The sequence below is a fragment of the Bufo gargarizans genome, chromosome 11 (genome assembly GCF_014858855.1).
Source record: "Bufo gargarizans isolate SCDJY-AF-19 chromosome 11, ASM1485885v1, whole genome shotgun sequence".
Classification (NCBI taxonomy): domain Eukaryota; kingdom Metazoa; phylum Chordata; class Amphibia; order Anura; family Bufonidae; genus Bufo; species Bufo gargarizans.
This window is the reverse complement of record NC_058090.1, coordinates 47575942-47596768: the sequence shown is the minus strand read 5'-3', so window position 1 is coordinate 47596768 and position 20827 is coordinate 47575942. Positions and strand designations below refer to the sequence as shown.

Here is a 20827-nt window from a genome sequence, read left to right as displayed (position 1 = left end):
CCCCATCAATTGGGCTAAGCTGCGCCTAGGCCATGTGACCAATCAACATGTCGTCACTCGGCCTGGGGAAAGCAGCAATAAGGCTGCTGCCTTCTCGAACAACTGATCAACGGGTGTCCTATCCTGAGGATAGGTCATCAGTATTAACATCTCAGAAAACCCTTTTAATGGGAGTCCATCAGCAGTAAATTTACTGTTTTACCAGGCACAATGCCTTGCAGGGCTAGTTCAGCTGAATGTAATGATACCTATTACTTAGGGCTCTTTCACACTTGAGTTGTCCGGATCCGTCGTGTACTCCATTTGCTGGAAAAACGCAAGTGAACTGAAAGCATTTGAAGACAGATCAGTCTTCAAAATGTGTTCAGTGTTACTATGGCAGCCAGGACGCCATTAAATTCCTGGTTGCCATAGTAGTAGTGGGGAGCGGTATACTTACAGTCCGTGCGGCTCCCGGGGCACTCCAGAATGACGTCAGAGCGCCCCGTGCGCATGGATGACGTGTTCCATGTGATCACGTGATCCATGCGCTTGGGGCGCCCTGACGTCACTCTGAAGCGCCCCGGGAGCCGCACGGACGGTAAGTATACTGCTCCCCCGCTCCCCACTACACTTTACCATGGCAAACAGGACTTTAGCGTCCTGGCAGCCATGGTAACCATTCAGAAAAAGCTAAACGTCGGATCCGGTAATGCGCCGAAACGATGTTTAGCTTAAGGCCGGATCCGGATTAATGCCTTTCAATGGGCATTAATTCCGGATCCGGCCTTGCCGCAAGTGTTCAGGATTTTTGACCGGAGCAAAAAGCGCAGCATGCTGCGGTATTTTCTCCGGCCAAAAAACGTTCCGGTCCTGAACTGAAGACATCCTGATGCATCCTGAACGGATTTCTCTCCATTAAGAATGCATTAGGATAAAACTGATCAGGATTCTTCCGGCATAGAGCCCCGACGACGGAACTCTATGCCGGAAGAAAAGAACAACGCAAGTGTGAAAGAGCCCTTAGTCATCAGTTACTTCAAGAAAAAGTACTTTTGATACATATGCAAATGAGCAGTTAAGTGTACAGTGGGAGGGGCCAACCTTGCTCCTTCTGCTTCCTCTGCCAGCCTTTTCCCCTTCGTGACCGACAGGGCCAGAAGAAATGACAATGAAGGAGCCTCGTCCTGTCAATCAATAAGCAGAGCGGCTGGCAGAGGAAGAAGGAGGAGCAAGGGTGCACAAAATGGATTGGGATAAGTCTGCCTGTAGATGGGGAAGAAAGCACACTGAAGGCAGTTTTGCATGGGGAAGACCGCAGCATCCTGGACACACAGATCTAGCATGTACTACTGGGAGGGACACACACATGAGGAAGGTCTGAAACTAGGAGCAGGTTCCAACTGCATATTAGAGGTTCTAAAATGAATTAAAAGAATAAAGATTTAAGACTGAAACGTAATTCAACTTTTTTACTCAACATAACCACTAACATATGTAAAAAAAAAAAAAAAAAAAAAATTCCCATGCTAAAAGGTGTCCATAGGCATCTCCTAAGGACTGTCAAAGTGCCCAGGATGAGCCCTGCCCCTATGTCAAAGGTGAAGAAGAATCTAAACGGCAGGGTAAGAAATTACAGAAATGACAGCAGTGCCCTGTGTGGTTTCTCTCGTTGCTCTGTGTAACAGTAACTACATGCAGAGCAAGAGCGTCAGTGAGCTTCACCCTGCCAGTTTAATAATGCTTTGACCTGAAGAGTAACTTAGTGTCATCTCAGACAATGTGGGCATATTGCAAGGATATGCCCCCATTGTCTGATAGGAGCCAGAAAAGTCCTGGAGGGCACACTGGGCATGCGCGGTTGCTCTCCATTAATTTACATGGGGCGACCGAAAATGTCGAGCGCTGGCTCAGCTATTTCCGTCTGCCCCATAGAAATTATTAGGAGCGGTGTCTGGGCAAGCTTGGGGTTCTCCTATTCATTTCTATGGGGATTCCAAAAATAGCCAAACACGCCGCTCGGCAATTTTTGGCGGGCCAATAGAAAGGCTTGGTGGTGGCCGAAACGGCACCGCCAGCCACTACTTTGCCGGCCTCCAGTTTGGCTTCGTTTTAGAGATATATTCTAGCAATATGCCTCCGTTGTCTGAGATGGGAGTAATCTCTTTAAAAGATTCGTGCTCCAACGCATAATCTTTAAGGGGACCTGTCAACTACCATGTGCCATTTGTACATTCCCTATAGCTATGCTCTGGCATCTGTAACACCCTAGAGTGGTGTTACCACTCCTGCACCTTGCTACTGTCTTTAATGGGCTAACACAGTGTCATCTTATGTATTTTGTCCAGGTCCTCCATAATGTACATTCCTAATCTTGTTATGCAATTTTTCTTATGTAATGTGCCTGGTTCACCCGCAGGTGGCAGCAAACACGGTAGAGCTATAGTTAGATAGAATGGAACTAATCATTCTATTCCATCCCCTTTGGTCAGAAGTGGGCCAGTCCTGCTTGCCACTAAAAGGAGGTGGGGCAGTTCTGGTTTGGGCTGGCTGAGACTCCATTTTGGAGAAAAGTCCAACTAAAAAGTGAAGTGCAGCAAAAAGAAGAAGCCAAGTTACCAAGTCAGCTTGTCAGTACAGCAGAGTGAGAGAAGGATAGAGCAGAGTTGAGTTTGCCTGCCAGTTTAATGCTAAAGCCTGCTGGAACCAAGACAAAGCCTGAAACTGTTTGGAGAAACGTTTATTCAAGTAAAGCTGCCATTGAACTTCATCTGAAGGTCTGGACTCAAGTTATTTCTTCAAATCCCTCAATTATTCCCCCTTTTGATTTTAAAAACTCCAGCCAAGACAGATATGGAGTAGATCAGTGATGCCCCCGTGCAGTGCCGCCGGCATCAGGCAGCGAACTATGTGTGAGCGCTCATCTCGGCCAGCCATTGCCATTCAGTGAATCATTAACTGAATAGTCAGGCGGGATGAGCGCAGCCAGCAGTGACAGAGGAGGGGAGGTCACGTGGGCCAGATCGCAGCAGGGGGATCAGCCTATGAAGTAGCGTGCGTGCTCTGAGTCAGGAAATGTGCGCACACCTATCTCACTCACTTCTGTGCTTGCCGCCGGCCGCAGCTCACCCTCCTCCAGGTAGGAAAAAACTTTCCAGCCACTCGCTCGATTCAGCTCCTCTCTAGTCCTCCTGAAAACTGCTGTGTGCCTTGTAGTGTACACTGCAGCCGAGCTGAGCCTGCTGCTGCTTCAGTAAAAAAAAAAAAAAAAAAAAAAAAAAAAAAAAAAAAAAAAAGGACCCACTGTGCTGTGTGTGTCAGGGCATATTACTGTGAAGGGGCACATAGGGCATGATTAGTATGGAGGGGGCATAATGGGCATTATTACTGTGAAGGGGGCACAGAGGACATTACTACTGTGAAGGGGGCACAGAGCACATTACTACTGTGAAGGGGGCACAGAGCACATTACTACTGTGAAGGGGGCACAGAGCACATTACTACTGTGAAGGGGGCAAAGAGGGCATTACTACTACAAAATGCCCAGATGTGCCCCCTTCACAGTGGTAATACCCAGATGTGCCCCCTTTCACAGTAGTAATGCCCAGATGTGCCCCCATTCACAGTGGTAATGCCCAGATGTGCTCCCTTTCACAGTGGTAATGCCCAGATGTGCCCCTTTTCACAGTAGCAATGCCCAGATGTGCCCCCATTCACAGTAGCAATGCCCAGATGTGCCCCCTTTCACAGTGGTAATGCCCAGATGTGCACCCTTCACAGATAAAATGCCCAGATATTTGCCCCTTTACAATAGTAATGCTCATATGTGCCCCTTTACAATAGTAATGCTCATATGTGCCCCCTCACAGTGTTTGCATTTTTTTCTGGCAAAGCTACCTGGTTCTGGCCCGTGAAATTTATACCATGTCTAGTGCAGCCCTCAGACGAAAAACGGTTGGGCACCACTGGAGTAGAAAAATAGGTTCTTCTTTATTGAATGTTGTGCATCAGGTAAAACAACGTGTTTCGGGGATACTCAGGTCCCCTTCATCAGGTTAAAAGACTTAATATTAATATTAACAGTCACATATGGCTGCCTTGCCACTGATTGAAGAAAACTGATTTAGGGTAAAATTTACTCATTATGCTGAAATTTAGCAAAAATCAATAACGTAACATTTTACATGTCTGTGAAAGTCTATGTACATGTCTGTCTATGTAAAATTCTAGTAGGCCAAACTGGCTATTCAATTTAGGGATTTCATTCATGTTGACTGGTTAGATTGTAGTTTAAAGGGAACCTGTCACCATGAAAATGCAAATTAATATGCAGGCAGCATGTTATAGAAGAGGAGGAGCTGAGCAGATCGATATATAGCTTTCTGCTTAAAGATCCAGTATAACATGTATTTCATTCATTTACATTTCTGCTCATTCTGGGCTTTAAAGTCCAGGAGGAGGTCCTATCAGTGACTGACAGCCTTCCCTTTATGAGGAGTCGGTCCTATCAGTGATTGACAGCCGCCCCTCTATGAGGACGAGGTCCTATCAGTGACTGACAGCCGCCCCTCTATGAGGAGGAGGTCCTATCAGTGACTGACAGCCGCCCCTCTATGAGGAGGAGGTCCTATCAGTGATTGGCAGCCGCCCCTCTATGAGGAGGAGGTCCTATCAGTGACTGACAGCCGCCCCTCTATGAGGAGGAGGTCCTATCAGTGACTGACAGCCGCCCCTCTATGAGGACGAGGTCCTATCAGTGACTGACAGCCGCCCCTCTATGAGGAGGAGGTCCTATCAGTGACTGACAGCCGCCCCTCTATGAGGAGGAGGTCCTATCAGTGACTGACAGCCGCCCCTCTATGAGGAGGAGGTCCTATCAGTGACTGACAGCCGCCCCTCTATGAGGAGGAGGTCCTATCAGTGACTGACAGCCTTCCCTCTATGAGGAGGCGGTCCTATCAGTGACTGACAGCTGCCCCTCTATGACTGTGTGTACAGAGATAGCTGTCAATCACTGATAGGACCGCCTCCTGGACTTCAAAGCCCAGAATGAGCAGGAGTTTAAATGTATAAAATACAAGTTTTACTGAATCTTTTCCAGTAAAATTATATATCAATCTGCTCAGCGTCTCCTGCTCTATAACATGCTGCCTGTAACTTAGATACCATGTATAACGTGACAGGTTCCCTTTAAAAAGTGTGTGATATAGCTGCCCCCAGACTACATTGCTGAGCATGCTGGATCATCAGTTTACTGCTTTATTAATACTGTACTCTCTCTATAGAGGTTTTATAATGGATTCTTACAATCACTAGAGACAGTGGGAGATCTTAATTTCTGGAAACCTACTGCATACTAGTTCATTTATTAACTTATATCTCAGTGGGACTTTCCAGCTTTAGGATCCATTCACACGTCCGCAATTTCGTTCTGCATTTTGCTGAACGGAATTGCGGACCCATTCATTTCTATGGGGCAGCACAATTTCCGGGTCTGCAATTCTGTTCCCGAAAAAATTGCGGACAACTGCAATTGCGGACAAGAATAGGCATATTCTATTAGTGCCGGTGATGTGCGGTCCGCCATTACGCACATTGCAGTGTCCGTGTTTTGCGGATCCGCGGATGCACAAAACACGTTACAGACGTGTGAATGGACCGTTAGCCTCTGCTAGCACAGTCACTTTTGCCTTTAATTATAATATATATATTAGAATATCGAGTACAAATCCACAATATATTATTCATAAGACATCTCCAAACCAAATGAGCTCGTTAAGCAGTTCCTCAAAAAATATCACATTTGTTTCTTCCTTAACGTTTATTTAAATTGACTCAAAATGATTTGTATATATTCACCATATACCATAACCATTTTTATAGATGTCAATTTATTATGTTCATGTTACAAGAAATATCTGCATTGTTTTGACACAGGTTGGCGCCCAAGAAGATCCATTCTGTTCTGCAGCTGGGGAGCAGAGGAATATGGACTTATTGGTTCTACAGAAAGTGTAGAAGTAAGTTTCCTAGACCTAATCTGAACACAGAGGTCCTTCATTTACTAGTAAACATAGTCTTGATCTCAACCTAAACCTTCTTATCGCCATCTAGACTCAGGATTTTCAACCTGTAGTGCATGTTCCACAAGGGGAATTTATCATGAGTATAATATTTTAAGTCCAGAGGATAAGAGATTTTGTCCAGCTTGTACTTGTGGTAATCCAAGGCTTCTTTATTGAAAATTCAGTATAAAATCCAGGTACAGAAAGCAGAGTCACTGCTTTCTGTACCTGGATTTTATACTGAATTTTCAATAAAGAAGCCTTGGATTACCACAAGTACAAGCTGGACAAAATCTCTTTTCCTCTACACTTCCGTATTTCTCCTGATTCGGGTGAAGGAGCTGTTCCGTGCTATACCAGTGGAATCCCTGGCAGGTGAGAGCTGCTCAATACTTCTGTTTTCTTCAATATTTTAAGTCCGTTTTCTTGTGTCTGCATTGACATACTTTGTGGCAAATTTATCGAACGACACACGTTTTGTTAAATTTGTCTAATCTTTTAAACACTTTTGTCTAGGAATCTCCAAAACAAAAACAAACTTCAGTTTTCTACACTAACCCCTCCCCATTGGAGTAGCTTTTATGACAGACTTTTTTAAAAAGTCCCAGTGATAAATCGGGAGTGAAAATTATTAAAGAGGACCTTTCACCACTCCTGACCTGCCTGTTTTAATAGTTTCATGCATTTTCCCCGAAATAACCGTTCTGGAGCCTCTATTCTTATGTCTGTATGTTGTGCCATTCCTTTATTATTTCTACTAGAAGTAATGAATGAATTGTTAGCAGTCTGCAGTAAGGGTACAGAGGGGAGGTAATCAGTTGAGGGTGTGGTTACCTCCCCTCTGTACCCTTAACCCTTATGGAAGGCTAAGAGCAATTAATTCATAACTTCTAGTAGAAATACATCACATCAACTATTCCACCTACACTTTTAAAAACTGCAGTGTCCTAAAATTTCTCAGAAATGTCTTATTTTGCGGCTGGTTGAAGACTGGAATGGCTTGATAAATTCCCCCACTCCATGTCACTAACAGATGTTCACTGTCCTAATAATGTGACTTTAACAGGTATATTTAATTGAAACAGGTACAGATAATTTTTAAGGAAGTTCATAGCTCAAGAAAAGAATTAAAAGGCCCAGAATTAAAAAAAAAAAAAATCTGAAAATGATGGCTTTGCGTACCTCTAAATACTTTATGCTTATAGTGTTGAGATCCAATATAAGGCAGCCTTTATCGATTGGAGCAATTTTGGCAATGCAATTTTGATTCATTTTATTTTCATAATTGGATTTATAAGGTTTGTCACGATGAAAATTCCTGTCCATATGTTCTGTTGGAGCAGATGGATGTCCTGCTTCTATGGGCCAAAGCAAAGAACTGCTAATATACTGCCCTCTATGTAATAAGACATTACCCTGCAATGGCTGCTGTAGGGTAAATGTACACATGTGGACAGAATTGTTGGTACCCTTCTGTTAAAGAGAGAAAAACCCACAATGTTCACTAAAACAACTTGAAACTAACAAAAGTAATAAATAAATATTACTGAAAATCATCTAATGAGATTTAGACATTGCTTTTGAATTGTGGTTCAACAGAATAAAAAAAAACAAAAAAAAACGAATGGACTAGCCTGGACAAAACTGACGGTACCCCTAGAAGATATTGAAAATAATTTGACCATAGGGGCATATTAAACAAAAAATTTTCTGTAATTAGCATCACAGGTGTCTTTAAACTTGTAATCAGTCTGACTAAGGGATGAAGAGTAGTCACTGTGATGTTTGGTATGAAGGTGGGTACCACACTGAACATCTACCAAAGAAAGCTAATAAGAGAGTTGTCTCAGGAGATTAGAAAGAAAATTATAAACAAACATGTTAAAAGGTAAAGGATAGAAGACCATCTCCAAACAGCTTGATGTTCCTGTTAATACAATTGCACATTATTCAAAAGTTCAAGGTCTACGGGACTGTAGCTAACCTCCCTGGGTGTGGCCGCAAGAGAAAAATCTATGACAAATTGAAGAGACAGATAATACAAAATAGTCAAAGAGCCCAGAACAACTTTCAAGGACATTAGAGTTGATCTCCAAGGTCAAGGTACCTTAGTGTCAGACCACACCATCCATCACTGTCTTAGCCAAAGTGGACTTAATGAAAGACGACCAAGGAGAAAGCCACTAGTGAAAGCAAATCATAAAAAAACAAGACTGGAATTTGACAAAATGCATATTGACAGACCACACAGCTTTGGTGAGAATGTCCTTTGGACCGATGAGACAAAACTGAAGCTTTTTTGCAAATAAAATAAGTTCTATGTTCACAGATGCAAAAATGAAGCATACATGGAAAAGAACCTTGTACCTACTGTAAAACATGGAGAAGGCTTGGTTATATTTTGGGGCTGCTTTGCTGCATCAGGCACAGGGTGTCTTGAATCTGTGCAGGGTACACTGAAGTCTAAAGACTCAAGGCATTCTGTAGTGAAATGTGATGCCCAGTGTCACAATGCCTGGTCTGTCACAGGTCCTCCAACAGGATAATGACCCAAAACACTGAGCTGAAACATTCAAGAATGGCTAAGAGCAAAGCGCTGGACCATTCTGAAGTGTCCTTCTATGAGCCCTGATGTAAATCATATTAAACATCTGTGGAAGGAGCTGAAATATGCAGTCTAGAGAAGGCATCCTTCAGACCTGAGACAGTTGCGGAGCAGGCCAAAATACCTGTGGACAGGTGCAGAAGTCTTATTGATTGCCTCAAAAGGTTGTGCAACAAAATATTACGTTAAAGGTACCATCATTTTTATCCTGGTCATTTTCATTAGTTTGTTTTATAAATTATTCTGTTGAACCACAATTCAAAACCAATGTCTGATTTCAGTAAATTTTGTATCTATTACCTTTGTCAGTTTCAAGTTATTTCAATGACCATTGTGGGTTTTTGTTTCTATAACAGCTTTTTTTTTCTCCAGTAAATGTATAGACATTAGACTGACACTAGTCATCCGACCGAAGGTTGGTCATATAAAAAGAGGAGTATTACTAACATTAGTGACAATCTGTACACAGATGGGGAAAACAATGGAGTAGAAATTGTCTGTTTTTGGTTACAACCGGCCATTAGCCAGACGATCTTTAAATAGTGGATGAAAAATCCAGTACGGTGGATTAGTTTTGTCAACCAATTGTCAGAAGTTTATTGGATGCATTTTTCTTATGTCATTAGCGTAATGACATGTCAGCATTCGGTTGACCTGTCTGTGTCCAGTCCTATACTACTCTGCAGGTCATGACTGTGATAACTAATGCAAATTAGAACTGATTGTTAATATAGATTAGGATTGAATACATTTAAAAAAAATTATATGTTCTGACAGGAACTGGGAAAAATATTAGGACATCGGGCCGTCGCTTACCTCAATGTGGACCTCGCCCTTGCAGGTAAAGTAAAAGCAGCACTGAGTGTCATTAGAAAATGTCCTATTTTGTTTCTCATTTTTAACCATTTTTTTTTTAAAAGAATTTTGGGTGATTTTTTTTAAACATTTTTCTACTATCTATATAAAAAAATTATTTAAATTGTTCAGTTTTCACTTTGGCTGCTCAGCCTCATAATAGGCCGACACTTCCTGTTCTGTAGAGATCACTTCTCAGAAGTAATCTCACTATCATCACATGTAGGATTGCAATGAAAGGTAACATCAATAAATAGGTAGCACAGGATCCCCTATTCACAGTAAGTGTTGGTCATAGCTCACATAATCTCCCTCTCTGAACAGGTCACAGAGCATACTTAGAAAACTCTCCTGGTACTGTACCCAAATCCATGATGCACTTCTTCTGTCTCTGCCACAGCTCCAGTACCGCTGCTAACAATGCCCAGCTAGTTTATAGCTCCTCCTACGCGGCTGTTTACATACACACTGCCCTATCACTGCTCCTAACAACACCCAGCTAGTTTATAGCTCCTCCCAGCCAGTTACTTACATAGACACTCCCCTATCACCGCCACTAACAAGGCCCAGCTAGTTCATAGCTCCTCCTACCTGGCTGTTTACATGGACACTCCCCTATAACCGCCACTAACAAGGCCTGGCTAGTTTATAGCTCCTCCCACCGAGTTACTTACATAGACACTCCCCTATCACTGCCCCTTTGACACACCCATGGACATAACATCACACAGACATAGGAAAGAACTGCATGGACATGATCATGTGTCCACAGCCTAAAATGGAAGATAGGAGCAATAAAGATAAAAGAAACACATTACAAACTTACAGCTTCCTTCATAAATGATTGTTTTAAAGGATGTTGATGAAAAACAGAAAAAAACCTTTAAAGTGAATACCAGACACAAGACACCAAAGGAGTGGCGCTGTTTGTGGACATAAGCAGACCTTTTTTCTAACCTTATACAACCCTAGGGCAGAATGGTTCTACTAGACAGATATAACTGTATTATTGATTTCCATGTATACACACTTATACTTTTATCTGTTAAATTGAAAAAATGCAATACCCATTTTCAAATATTGTCTCTTCCAAACATTAGCCATTATATTCTGAGCACTGCAGTACAGATACCGTGCAGTATAACAAAACACACAGTAAAGCTGAGTACCGTATTGTAAGAACCTTGTCTACTTCAAGAATACCCACTTCATAGGATGAAATGAAATGCTTGAGCATTTGCCAAAATGATCACGTATGCCATTTCTTTTTGAGCTTTGTTCTGTATTTTCGATTAATCATTAAAAGTATTTTATGTATTATATTTTTCGTTATCAAATCTTTTGTATGAATTTCCTAGTGAGCATAGCAATGTTCTGGAATCAATCTAAGGACTGTATTACACCCAACAGATTATCTGACAGATTTTCTGACCAATCATTGGTCAGATGGCTGTTTACACACAGAGATTTTATTTTTTCTTATACACACCAACTATTGGTCTGATTGGACAGAAATCGGTCAGATAATCTGTTGGTGTAATACAGCCCTAACACGTCTTTTGGAGTCCTAGTAACAATTTACAGCTTTTTTTAAAGTGCCTGTCATTTACATTTTTATTTAACCGAGCTGTGGATAAGGTAACTGTAACATACTATGCAATGTAAATCTTTTCTTTCATTCTTAAACGGAATGTGTCGCCAGATACATCATGTTTGTATGTTAAACATATTTTTAACCATTTTTTGTTGATGTCAATTGAAATTTTCCCAAAATTCTGCAGTTTTTACACCAGCCACTAAGGGTACTTTCACACTAGCATTATTCTTTTCCGGTATGGAAATCCGGTAAAGGATCACAATACCGGAATTCCCTGCTATGGACTAACACCAATTATTGTAAGCAGTCAGTCGACTACTCCCTGCTGGAGTAAACTCACGTATCATGCAACGTCCCATTCCGGAGGGATCTTGTCTGGGCACGGGGCGGCTTCCTTTGCCCGGTGAGAATCCCCGTTGACGAGGCCCCAGTCGATCAGATGTCGAGTCGCCACTTGTGGTGAGTTGAAGATTTGCAGACCCCCATTATATGTGACCAGCAGCTTCACTGGGAAACCCCAGCGATACTTTATTTGTTGCTGCCTTAACACAGCGGTGATCGGGGCAAATTATTTTCTATTTGCAAGTGTAGCTGCGGAGAGGTCTATGTAGACCGCTATACCTGTAAATTCCTCTGTTGGGGTCGGATTTTGCCTTAGGACTCTCAGGAACACTTATTTGATGGCATAGAAGTGGATCCTGGCAATAACATCGCGTGGGAGAGATGAATCGAGTCCCTTAGGCTTAGGCACTCTGTGGATACGATCTATCATCAAGTTCCTTTCTGTGGACTCAGGCAGCGCTGCTTTAATAAGCTGTTGCAGGAGATGTTCCAGCTTGTTTGCTTCTACAGACTCTGGGATCCCACGGATTCTGACGTTGTTCCGTCTGTGTCTATCTTCCAAGTCTTGTAGCTTAGCTGTTAGTTTAGCAATATCATCCTCCGTAGCCTCATGGGCATCAATAAGGGTGTTGTGGGATGTAGCGAACTCGAACCTCCAAGTGAGACATGGGTTCACCAATGCTCTGGTGGTCTTTTCTGAGATCTTTCAGAAGCCCCAACATGTCCTCCTTCATAGAGGAATGTAAATTGTCCAGCATGGAGCGCATAAGGTCCGCTGTAAGCTGAGTAGGTTCGAGGGTTTCCCTCTCAGTCCCGCGTTTGTCAGCAGAGCTATGCGTGGGTAGCAATGGCGTTCCCGCCGGAGAGGTCAGCATGCAAGCTGGACATGGAGTCCCTCTCAGGCCAGACTCTGCTGCCGTCGTTTTACCGAAGAATTCGGTCAGTTTTGCTGGAGCAGGACGCCTTCTGACCTTTCCCATGTCTGGAGTCCTTTAAAGGGCTTCAATTGTCTGTGGTAGGGCACAGGAGTAGTAGCTGTGAGCCGCTTATTAGTTGTTAGTAAGTCCGGAGCAGATGCGCTATGCGACCGGTGCCATCAGCGAGCAGGCCACGCCCGCTTGGGTAGTTTCTATTATGTAAGCCTCACAAAGTGACTTCAGACCTGAACTGGTCCATAAAAAGTGGGTTTTTGAAAATTTCAAGATTTGCTTCTAAACTTCTAAGCCTTGTAACGTCCCCAAAAAATAAAATGTCATTCCCAAAATGATCCAAACAAAGTAGACATATGGGGAATGTAAAGTAATAACTATTTTTGTAGGTATTACTATGTATTATAGAGAAATTGAAACTTGGAAATTTGCAAATTTTTCAAAATTTTTTGTAAATTTGCAATTTTTTTTATAAACAAAAATGATTTTTTTTTTCTCCATTTTACCAGTGTCATGAAGTACAATATGCGACAAAAAAAACCCCTCAGAATGGCCTGGATAAGTAAAAGCGTTTTAAAGTTATTCAGTGACACTGGTCAGATTTGCAAAAAATGGCCTGGTCCTTAAGGTGAAATATGTCCGTGTCCTTAAGGGGTTAATAGAGTGGAGAGTGTTGTGCTATAGGCATTATTATTTTGGTGTATGCCCCTGGATTTAAGAATAAATGTAGTTGAAAAAAAAGCATAAAACAAAAGGAAGGTAAAAAGCTGTGTACATGCCATATACCACTAGAATGGGCAACTAGTTAAGTGCAGTAACTTGATGGAAATAGTGCGCCCCCCCTAGTACGATAGGACGAGGCTATGTGCACTATGCAGTCTGTGCATCCCACCCCCTGCCAATGGCCTAATTTCTCCATATCCAGCCTATGGTTCCCGTTTTCTGGATGGATATATTGTTGTATGGTGAACAAATAAACGGACAAGGAAACTAAATGTACAATAGAACCTGACATAGAATGGGGAGTTCGCAAAATGACAAAAATGCATTCAATTCGCTGTTGAACTACCAGCTTCAGTCTCGTAGCAGATGGCGAGTAATGGATCAAATAGCAGATAATGTAGGATTTTAGAGGCTGAAAAAGACTGGCAGCCTGAATGCCGCTTACTGAGGAGGTTAAAAACAGCAACCTCATCTATTTCCCAATTCTTTCTGGAACCGAAAAAAAAAAGTCAAAGCATTTTGTTGAGCGATTTAGTGATTTTTTTTTTCCATATAACTTTCCAAAATGCCGGAAATAAAGAGAACATTAACCATGCCGACAAGCTGCATGCTGCCATAGTCTTATCTTCTTAACATTTAGGTTGTGATCCTCTGTCTTGACATTATTTGTTCTTGTGAAAACACATCTTGATTCATGATGAAATCTCTTCCTTACAGGAAATTCCACCCTTTATGCACTTGCTACTCCCATCCTGCATAAACTTTTGTTTGCAGCAGCCAAAAAGGTAAGTCCATTGAAACAGTACAATAGCAATGAGCCAGAATGGCAACATTGCAATTCATTATAAACAGTCTGCTCTGTACATTTCCACTACACCTAATCAAAGGTTTTCATGACCTCAACTCTGAGACTCATTTCGTTAATGAGGTCGGGTTCACCCAGGAGGTTTCATTGCTGGCCCGTAATAAGCATTTTTGATCTGGTTATGAATTTTCCACCCTTCATATATACTCTAAATGTTCTTGTTGCTACAAACTACGCATGGTTCTGGAAAAAGGAGAATATCATAAAGACCAAATAACACAGGTTCCCTATTCCCTTCTAAACTGGTGAGACAAATGGGGAGATCCTGGTCTTTCCATGTCATGTATGAAGATATCACAGACATTTACACACATTAGGATCATTGTTTTTGCTCATGGATAGTGTGTGTGTTCTGGGAAAGCTTCTGAAGTACATGCCAAAGGTGCCCATAGACTTCCATCGCCAGATGGAGCTCAAGAATGCCCTTTTGGCTTCCAGCACTTTAAAAAATAAGCATGAAACAGAGTAGATGACAGCAATTTCCGTGCACAGAGTCCAGTAAAATATGTAGACGTTTGGCTACTTTCACACTTGCATTGGGCTGTCCAGTTTTGAAATCCGGCACAGGCTTTCAAAACGTCAGCACAACGCTTCCCCATTCATTGTCAACGGGGACAAAACTGAAAAAAAACTAAACGACCAGAGTGCACCAGAATAAATTCCATTCCGGTTTGTTGAGTTCCCATGACAGACACATAATTGCTACAAGAAGCACTTTTGTGTCCGGCATGGGAAACTGAACAAGCATGTAAGTCAATGGTGCCGAAACAATTTTTTTTCAGATACGAAAAAACGGATCCGGCACCCATTGACTTACAATTCAGTTTCTTCATTTTCGATATAATACAACCGGATCAGTTCTGAACGGAGGCAGACGGTAGTATTATTCAACCGGAAGTGTTTTGCTGTGGTTTTGAGATCCCCTGCCAGATATCAAAACCATACATCAAAAACACTTATGTGAAAGTAGCATTAAACATTTAAAGGGGTTGGCCACTATATAAGTACTTTCCACTATATAGTGGGAGGTAGGGTAAAAAAGAGTTTCCTAATTACTTTATTAAAAAAATCTGAATGGTAATGTTTTTATAATGAGCCCCGCTCTGCGTGCAGCCAGTTCGTCCATGGCTGCACACGACAGGGAGGAGCTTTAGAGAAAGCTCGTCCATGGCTTTATTCTAACTGCACATGCGCTGCTTTTCCTAATAAGAGCAGCGCATGCCCAGTCTGCCCCTGCCACTGGCGCGCTCCCTGCTCCGACTCGGTCTCTACAACTGGCTTATTCCTGTCAGAGTTCGGAGCGGGAAGAAAAGTAAGAGCCCATCAGGGATCAGACGCGCTCTTACTTTTCTTCCTGCTCCGAACTCTGACAGGAATAAGCCGGTTGTAGAGACAGTCGGAGCAGGGAGCGCGCCAGTGGCAGGGGCAGACTGGGTATGCGCTGCTCTTATTAGGAAAAACAGCGCATGTGCAGTTAGAATAAAGCCATGGACGAGCTTTCTCTAAAGCTCCTCCCTGTCGTGTGCAGCCATGGACGAACTGGCTGCACGCAGAGCGGGGTGGGGCTCATTATAAAAACATTACCATTCAGATTTTTTTTTATAAAGTATATTAGGAAACGTTTTTTTACCCTACCTCCCACTATATAGTGGAAAGTACTTATATAGTGGCCAACCCCTTTAAGTTTTTAGATGATGGCTTGTATGTGATGGATGCTACTGTACTGCATCTATCAAAGTCATCTGTTAAACTTTTATGTCATGAGCTTTTCAATTGGGTCATGATTGCGTTAAACAGTTGCCCAACAGTAGAATATGTCACCTATAGGTTATAACTAGGGATGCGCAAATCGACTTTGGATGAAACATCTGAAGTCGAATAGCATAAAACTTTGTTCCAATACTGTACGGCGCAGGAGCTGTGTACAGTATTAGAATGTATTGCTCGCTAATTCTACACCTTTCGCCGGCTGGTCGAATTCACAAGGGTCTGCAGCGTGAGCCACGTGACTTATTCTCTACATTCATATTTTATATGCATGCGTTGTACTGAAGCAAGAAGAATCATAGGCTTGTTATATGCAACATATATGCAAATACACTGCCTGGCCACAAAAAATTTCACGCCCTAATATTTTGTTTGACCGCCTTTAGCTTTGATTACGGCACACATTCGCTGTGGAGTCGTTTCCACAACCTTCTGCAATGTCACAACATTTATTTCTGTCCAGCATTGTATTCATTTTTGTATTGGGAGATTTGGACCACTGCACAAAGTCTTCACCAGCACATGCCCAAAAATGTCAAAGGGGTTCAGGTCTGGACTCTGTGGTGGCCAATCCATGTGTGAAAATGATGTCTCATGCTCCCTGAACCACTCTTTCACAATTTGAGCCCGATGAATCCTGGCATTGTCATCTTGGAATATGCCCGTGCCATCAGGGAAGAAAAAATCCATTGAAGAAATAACCTGGTCATTCAGTATGTTCAGGTAGTCAGCTGGCCTCATTTTATGGGCACATAACATTGCTGAACCTAGACCTGACCAGCTGGGAGGCTCTTACCTATTCACTTATTTGAAACCAGGTGGAGTGACCTTTTTTTTGGCCAGGCAGTGTATCTAACATTCTTAATAACTGGTTTGTTGTGTATAATGTACTGTATAAATAAAGTCTTCTGGAACCAGAGCCCTCAGAGAACATTCTGAAGGCCTAACATTTCATATCTGTCCCATACTGTTATTGATATAGCTATAATTTTATAATTTGGAGCTTAGAGTGAATGCTAAAATAAACTACTCTAACAGGCAACTAAGTAAGTTTTCCTGTACACCAGTTTGGAGAAATTTCCCACCATGTCAAGAACGTTTTGAAAGATAGGTGGACGGTGACATACTTATCTGTGACATTTCAAATATTGATAGTTCGAGTGATCTGGAAAGACAAGCATTGTCATTTCATTATCATCAGAATGCTATAAAAAGTATGACTCATGTGTGGCTTCCAGACAAATCTCTTTGCCAATGTCAAAGATCTTTCCTCCGTTGTGATGATGAGCATGAAGAGAGCACTGCGGAATTCCATTAGTTCTGCCTGGATTTCTGGAGAGTCACACATGCCCTGATCTACAGCAAAGGGATTGTTGGCTCAGAATGTTATACCCTGTGTTATCATTAGATTTTTCATTTTGTAAAATTTGATTTAGCAGCTTTGCCAAAGTTCGACAAGAAATTTGATATATATATATTTTTTTATTAATTCGTCATGAGTTGCCATTTTAAAAACCCATTCAGCCTATTAATCAATGGGACCGTTTTTAACTGCCGCTTAGACAGAAGTGCATACACTTAACGGCTGCTAAAAACAGTAATGCGCTAGTGCAATATGGCCTTTTGAGTTAAAAATAAAAAATCACTCACCTCATCCACTTGCTCGCACAGAGGCAGTCCGTTCCTCTCTTCATTGAAAAAGACCTTTCTCAATCAAGCGGACTGCCTCTGCGCAAGCAAATGCATGAGATGAGTATTTTTTTTCCTGTTATTTCTAAGACAACTCCAGACGCCATTTTAGGAAAAATGATTCGTTACCACGAAGTGCAAGGAAATTCGGCTTCGTTTAGAATAGAAATTTTTCTAAAATTCAGTTCGAACTCCACTCCGGAAGCTTCGCTTCGCTCAACACTAGTTATCATTATGAGGCCTAAGAAGTGGTGGATTAATTGAACCATAGGCCTCCGGACTGATCACAAAACTTGGGCCCCCGCCATGTTTATAGTTGTCAGCAGCAGGCTTTATTCCATACTCGCCAACTTCCTTTAACATGGATGCAGGAGAATAGGGTGTGCATGGCCTAGCACACTGTTGAAAATATTTCAGGGCTAGACATCAAGCCATGCCTTCTTCAATCCAAGACACACGCCTTTATTTGTGGGGGCTTTGCTCGCTCATTGTATTTGGCCATGGAATTTGTGTTTGACACAGCCCTTAGTGCCACACACTTTTAAGGGCTAATCTCCCTAGAAGTGCCAGGAGGCTTCTCCAGCGTCCAGGAGATTTGCCAACTCTTCCAGAAGTCTGGGAGAGTTGAGTTGGCAAATATGTTTTATTCCTATTGAAACAATGTCTGAGAGTTTAGAAAGAAAAAAAAAAAAAAACTGTACTTACTACTTTACCTCCCCCCTCCTTCCAATCCAACATATAAGTTCTAGTGCCCACTTCCACCTCATTGTTCAAGAAATGCCAGTGATGTCATTAATGCTATAACAAATTATTGGTCCTAGCCACATACTGTTCTTACAGCAGTCACATGTCGGTCCCGAAAAAAATCTAAAAATCAAATGGATGGCAGTCATCATAACTTCTGCACCGGATTAGTGTATGTGTAATACATTCACATAGCTCCCTTCTAGTGTTTCCACATTTCAATCACAATACACTCATGTATGCTGCTAAACAAATTCAGCCCCCCCCCATACAACTCCTTGCAGATAAAATACTTTCATCTGTAATGTCTTTATTTTTAAAACCGTTTTGTGTTTGCATGCAATTGTAGTATGAATTTTTGACCTTTTCTTATTGTTAAGGATTCACAGCATGAAAATTTAGTAAATGTCACATTTCACTAACCTAGACTTTGGAATGATCTCTGGCTGAGATGATCGATTAGTAATGACCATACTTAATCTTGGCAGCAAAGCTTCACCCAGTGGTTCCCAACATGAATCTAAACAGTCCATTGTATAATGGGTCATTAGAAGAAATCTTGAAGGGCAGGAGACATTAGCTTGCCATCTCTGCCGCTCTTGCAACTCAAACTCACAAAGTAACAAAAAATAAATGTTAAATCAATGGTATCTCTTGTGAAGTTTTTGAGCATCAAAAACTGCACAAAAAACAGCATGTGCGACTCCAAAAGGTTTTCATGAACCCACTAAAATTCCTTAATCCTCTGATCAGAAGATAGAGGTTTGTAAAAGGATTTTGTGTTTCATATGATTACATGAGGATATTTTGGGGTCATACTGGAATGTAAGGCTGGTCATACACATTAGACATTGGTTGACTGAACAATCTATCTTTCTTGATCCCCCATACACATGCCCACTTGGCTAAGTCAAGTTTGTGTGTGTTGTAAAACGGGAGAGAGACCAAAAGGATAAGGCAGTTAAAATCTGATTTGCCATCAGGTGGGAGAGTTGGGAGGCCTCCATGTGGGATCGATAAAAGCTTTAACCTGGCTGTCAGGTTAGTAGTAGACAGACTATATTGTGTAGAACAGAGTTCTTATTTATCAAAGAACGGCATTTTACACCAGTTTTGGATAGCCCCTGTGCTGTTGGATAATGTGCTTCATTTACAAGGAGAGGCATGCCTTGACATAAATTAGGTGCATCCTACACCAGTCCATGCGTCTAGATTGAAATCTACTCCAGTCCCTGACTGGAGCAGATTTCAATCATTTACACCTGGAAACTGGTGTAAATGTTTGTGAATTTGTCAGGGTTGATGGGCCACCACTCTCCCGCTCTGCCCCCGTCACTACCCAGTGTTGAAGGTGGTGTAAAAATTGCCACATGCAGTCCAATTGAGGCGCACTGGCATTTAAGTCGTAACACTGGGCCGTGTGATTTTTTTATTTATTTTTTACGACAAAAACTGGCATACGAAGTCTTGATAAATGACCCCCAATATGTTGAATGCTTCTGCCATTTCTTCCCAATGGTACTATATTTGTAAACGTTACCCGTCAATCATAAGGGCAAATGTTGACAACACAAAATCCAACCCGCAAAACTGCCTGACATTAATGCAAATTGTTTTGTTTCTCTGCATAGGTAGAAAACCCTAATCCAGATGAGGTACGAGCAGGACGCAGATCTGTGTATGACACATGGCTTAAGAATGGACCATCATCGCATGATCCAAACTTACCATAGTATGTAGCTCATTACAACAACAATTGCATAGGATTATGGTAAACAAGAAAATATCTCCGTTTGTGTCCATTTGGCCCATAATATTCTGCTACAAAAATATAGTAATACAACTTAATAGCGGGGAACTTGTGCATACTACAATGGAACCAACAAAAATGTTGTGAAAGGGACGGTATATGTCTGTGCTCATTATGAATGACTTACAGTAGTAAGAGTCGACTGAAATTTAGGTGAACAACCTGGACATTAAAAGTCACAGGCTTCTACACTTTCACTATTGCTTTGATGCATTTATTTTTGGGCAAATACATTTCATTTGGGAACACTTATCCCTTGCATTCATGTTTAAAGAGGGTTTTCTCATCACAGAAAGTGAGGGTATATCACTAGGATACACCATCACTGATCGGTGGGGCTGTGACTGCTAAAACACCTACTATTCCAGAGTATGAAGCATACACATTGCTAGTTCTAGCTGTGATGGACATGCCATCCTTTTCTGTGATGGGAAAATCCCTTTAAACATCAGGGACTGCTCTAGCTGACCTGTGTGGTCATGAGCCTTGGGGTATTGCTCTAATGCCCAAATGGTCAGTCTGTAAGTAGTGGGATGTGTTTACAACCAGTTTTCCCATCGGGGGGGAAGGGGTTAACATGGCACTGGTAAGGCTGTCTGTCCACAGATGGCAAGTTGAGAGTGGGGACTAATGCAGGGGAGTTAGACCCCCGTATTTGGTAAAAGAGGGGGACATGTCACACCTGGGAAGAATCCAGGGGTTTACTTGAGTGCCCAAATTCAAGCCAAGACAGTGGAAGTGTAGCTTGTGACTCTCAGCCAAGTATGGGCAGAGAGTCCGCGTTCTGTGAGCTGGAGAAGAGCTTGCAGATTAGTGTGCCAGTTAGCCAAGAGTAGACACACTAGAACGTGGAACAG

The 20827-nt window shown here is 42.1% G+C and overlaps 1 protein-coding gene across 2 annotated transcripts in view; it reads left to right on the top strand.

Moving 5' to 3' along the window:
- The window catches only part of LOC122922105 (N-acetylated-alpha-linked acidic dipeptidase 2-like), a 160497-nt gene that overhangs the window by 122445 nt on the left and 17225 nt on the right, over positions 1-20827 (top strand). For both annotated transcript variants that reach the window (XM_044272577.1, XM_044272579.1), the window contains 4 exons: positions 5917-5999; positions 9427-9490; positions 13813-13880; positions 19792-19892. In XM_044272577.1, the coding sequence (XP_044128512.1) occupies positions 5917-5999; positions 9427-9490; positions 13813-13880; positions 19792-19892 (316 nt within the window). The remainder of the gene's footprint in view (positions 1-5916; positions 6000-9426; positions 9491-13812; positions 13881-19791; positions 19893-20827) is intronic.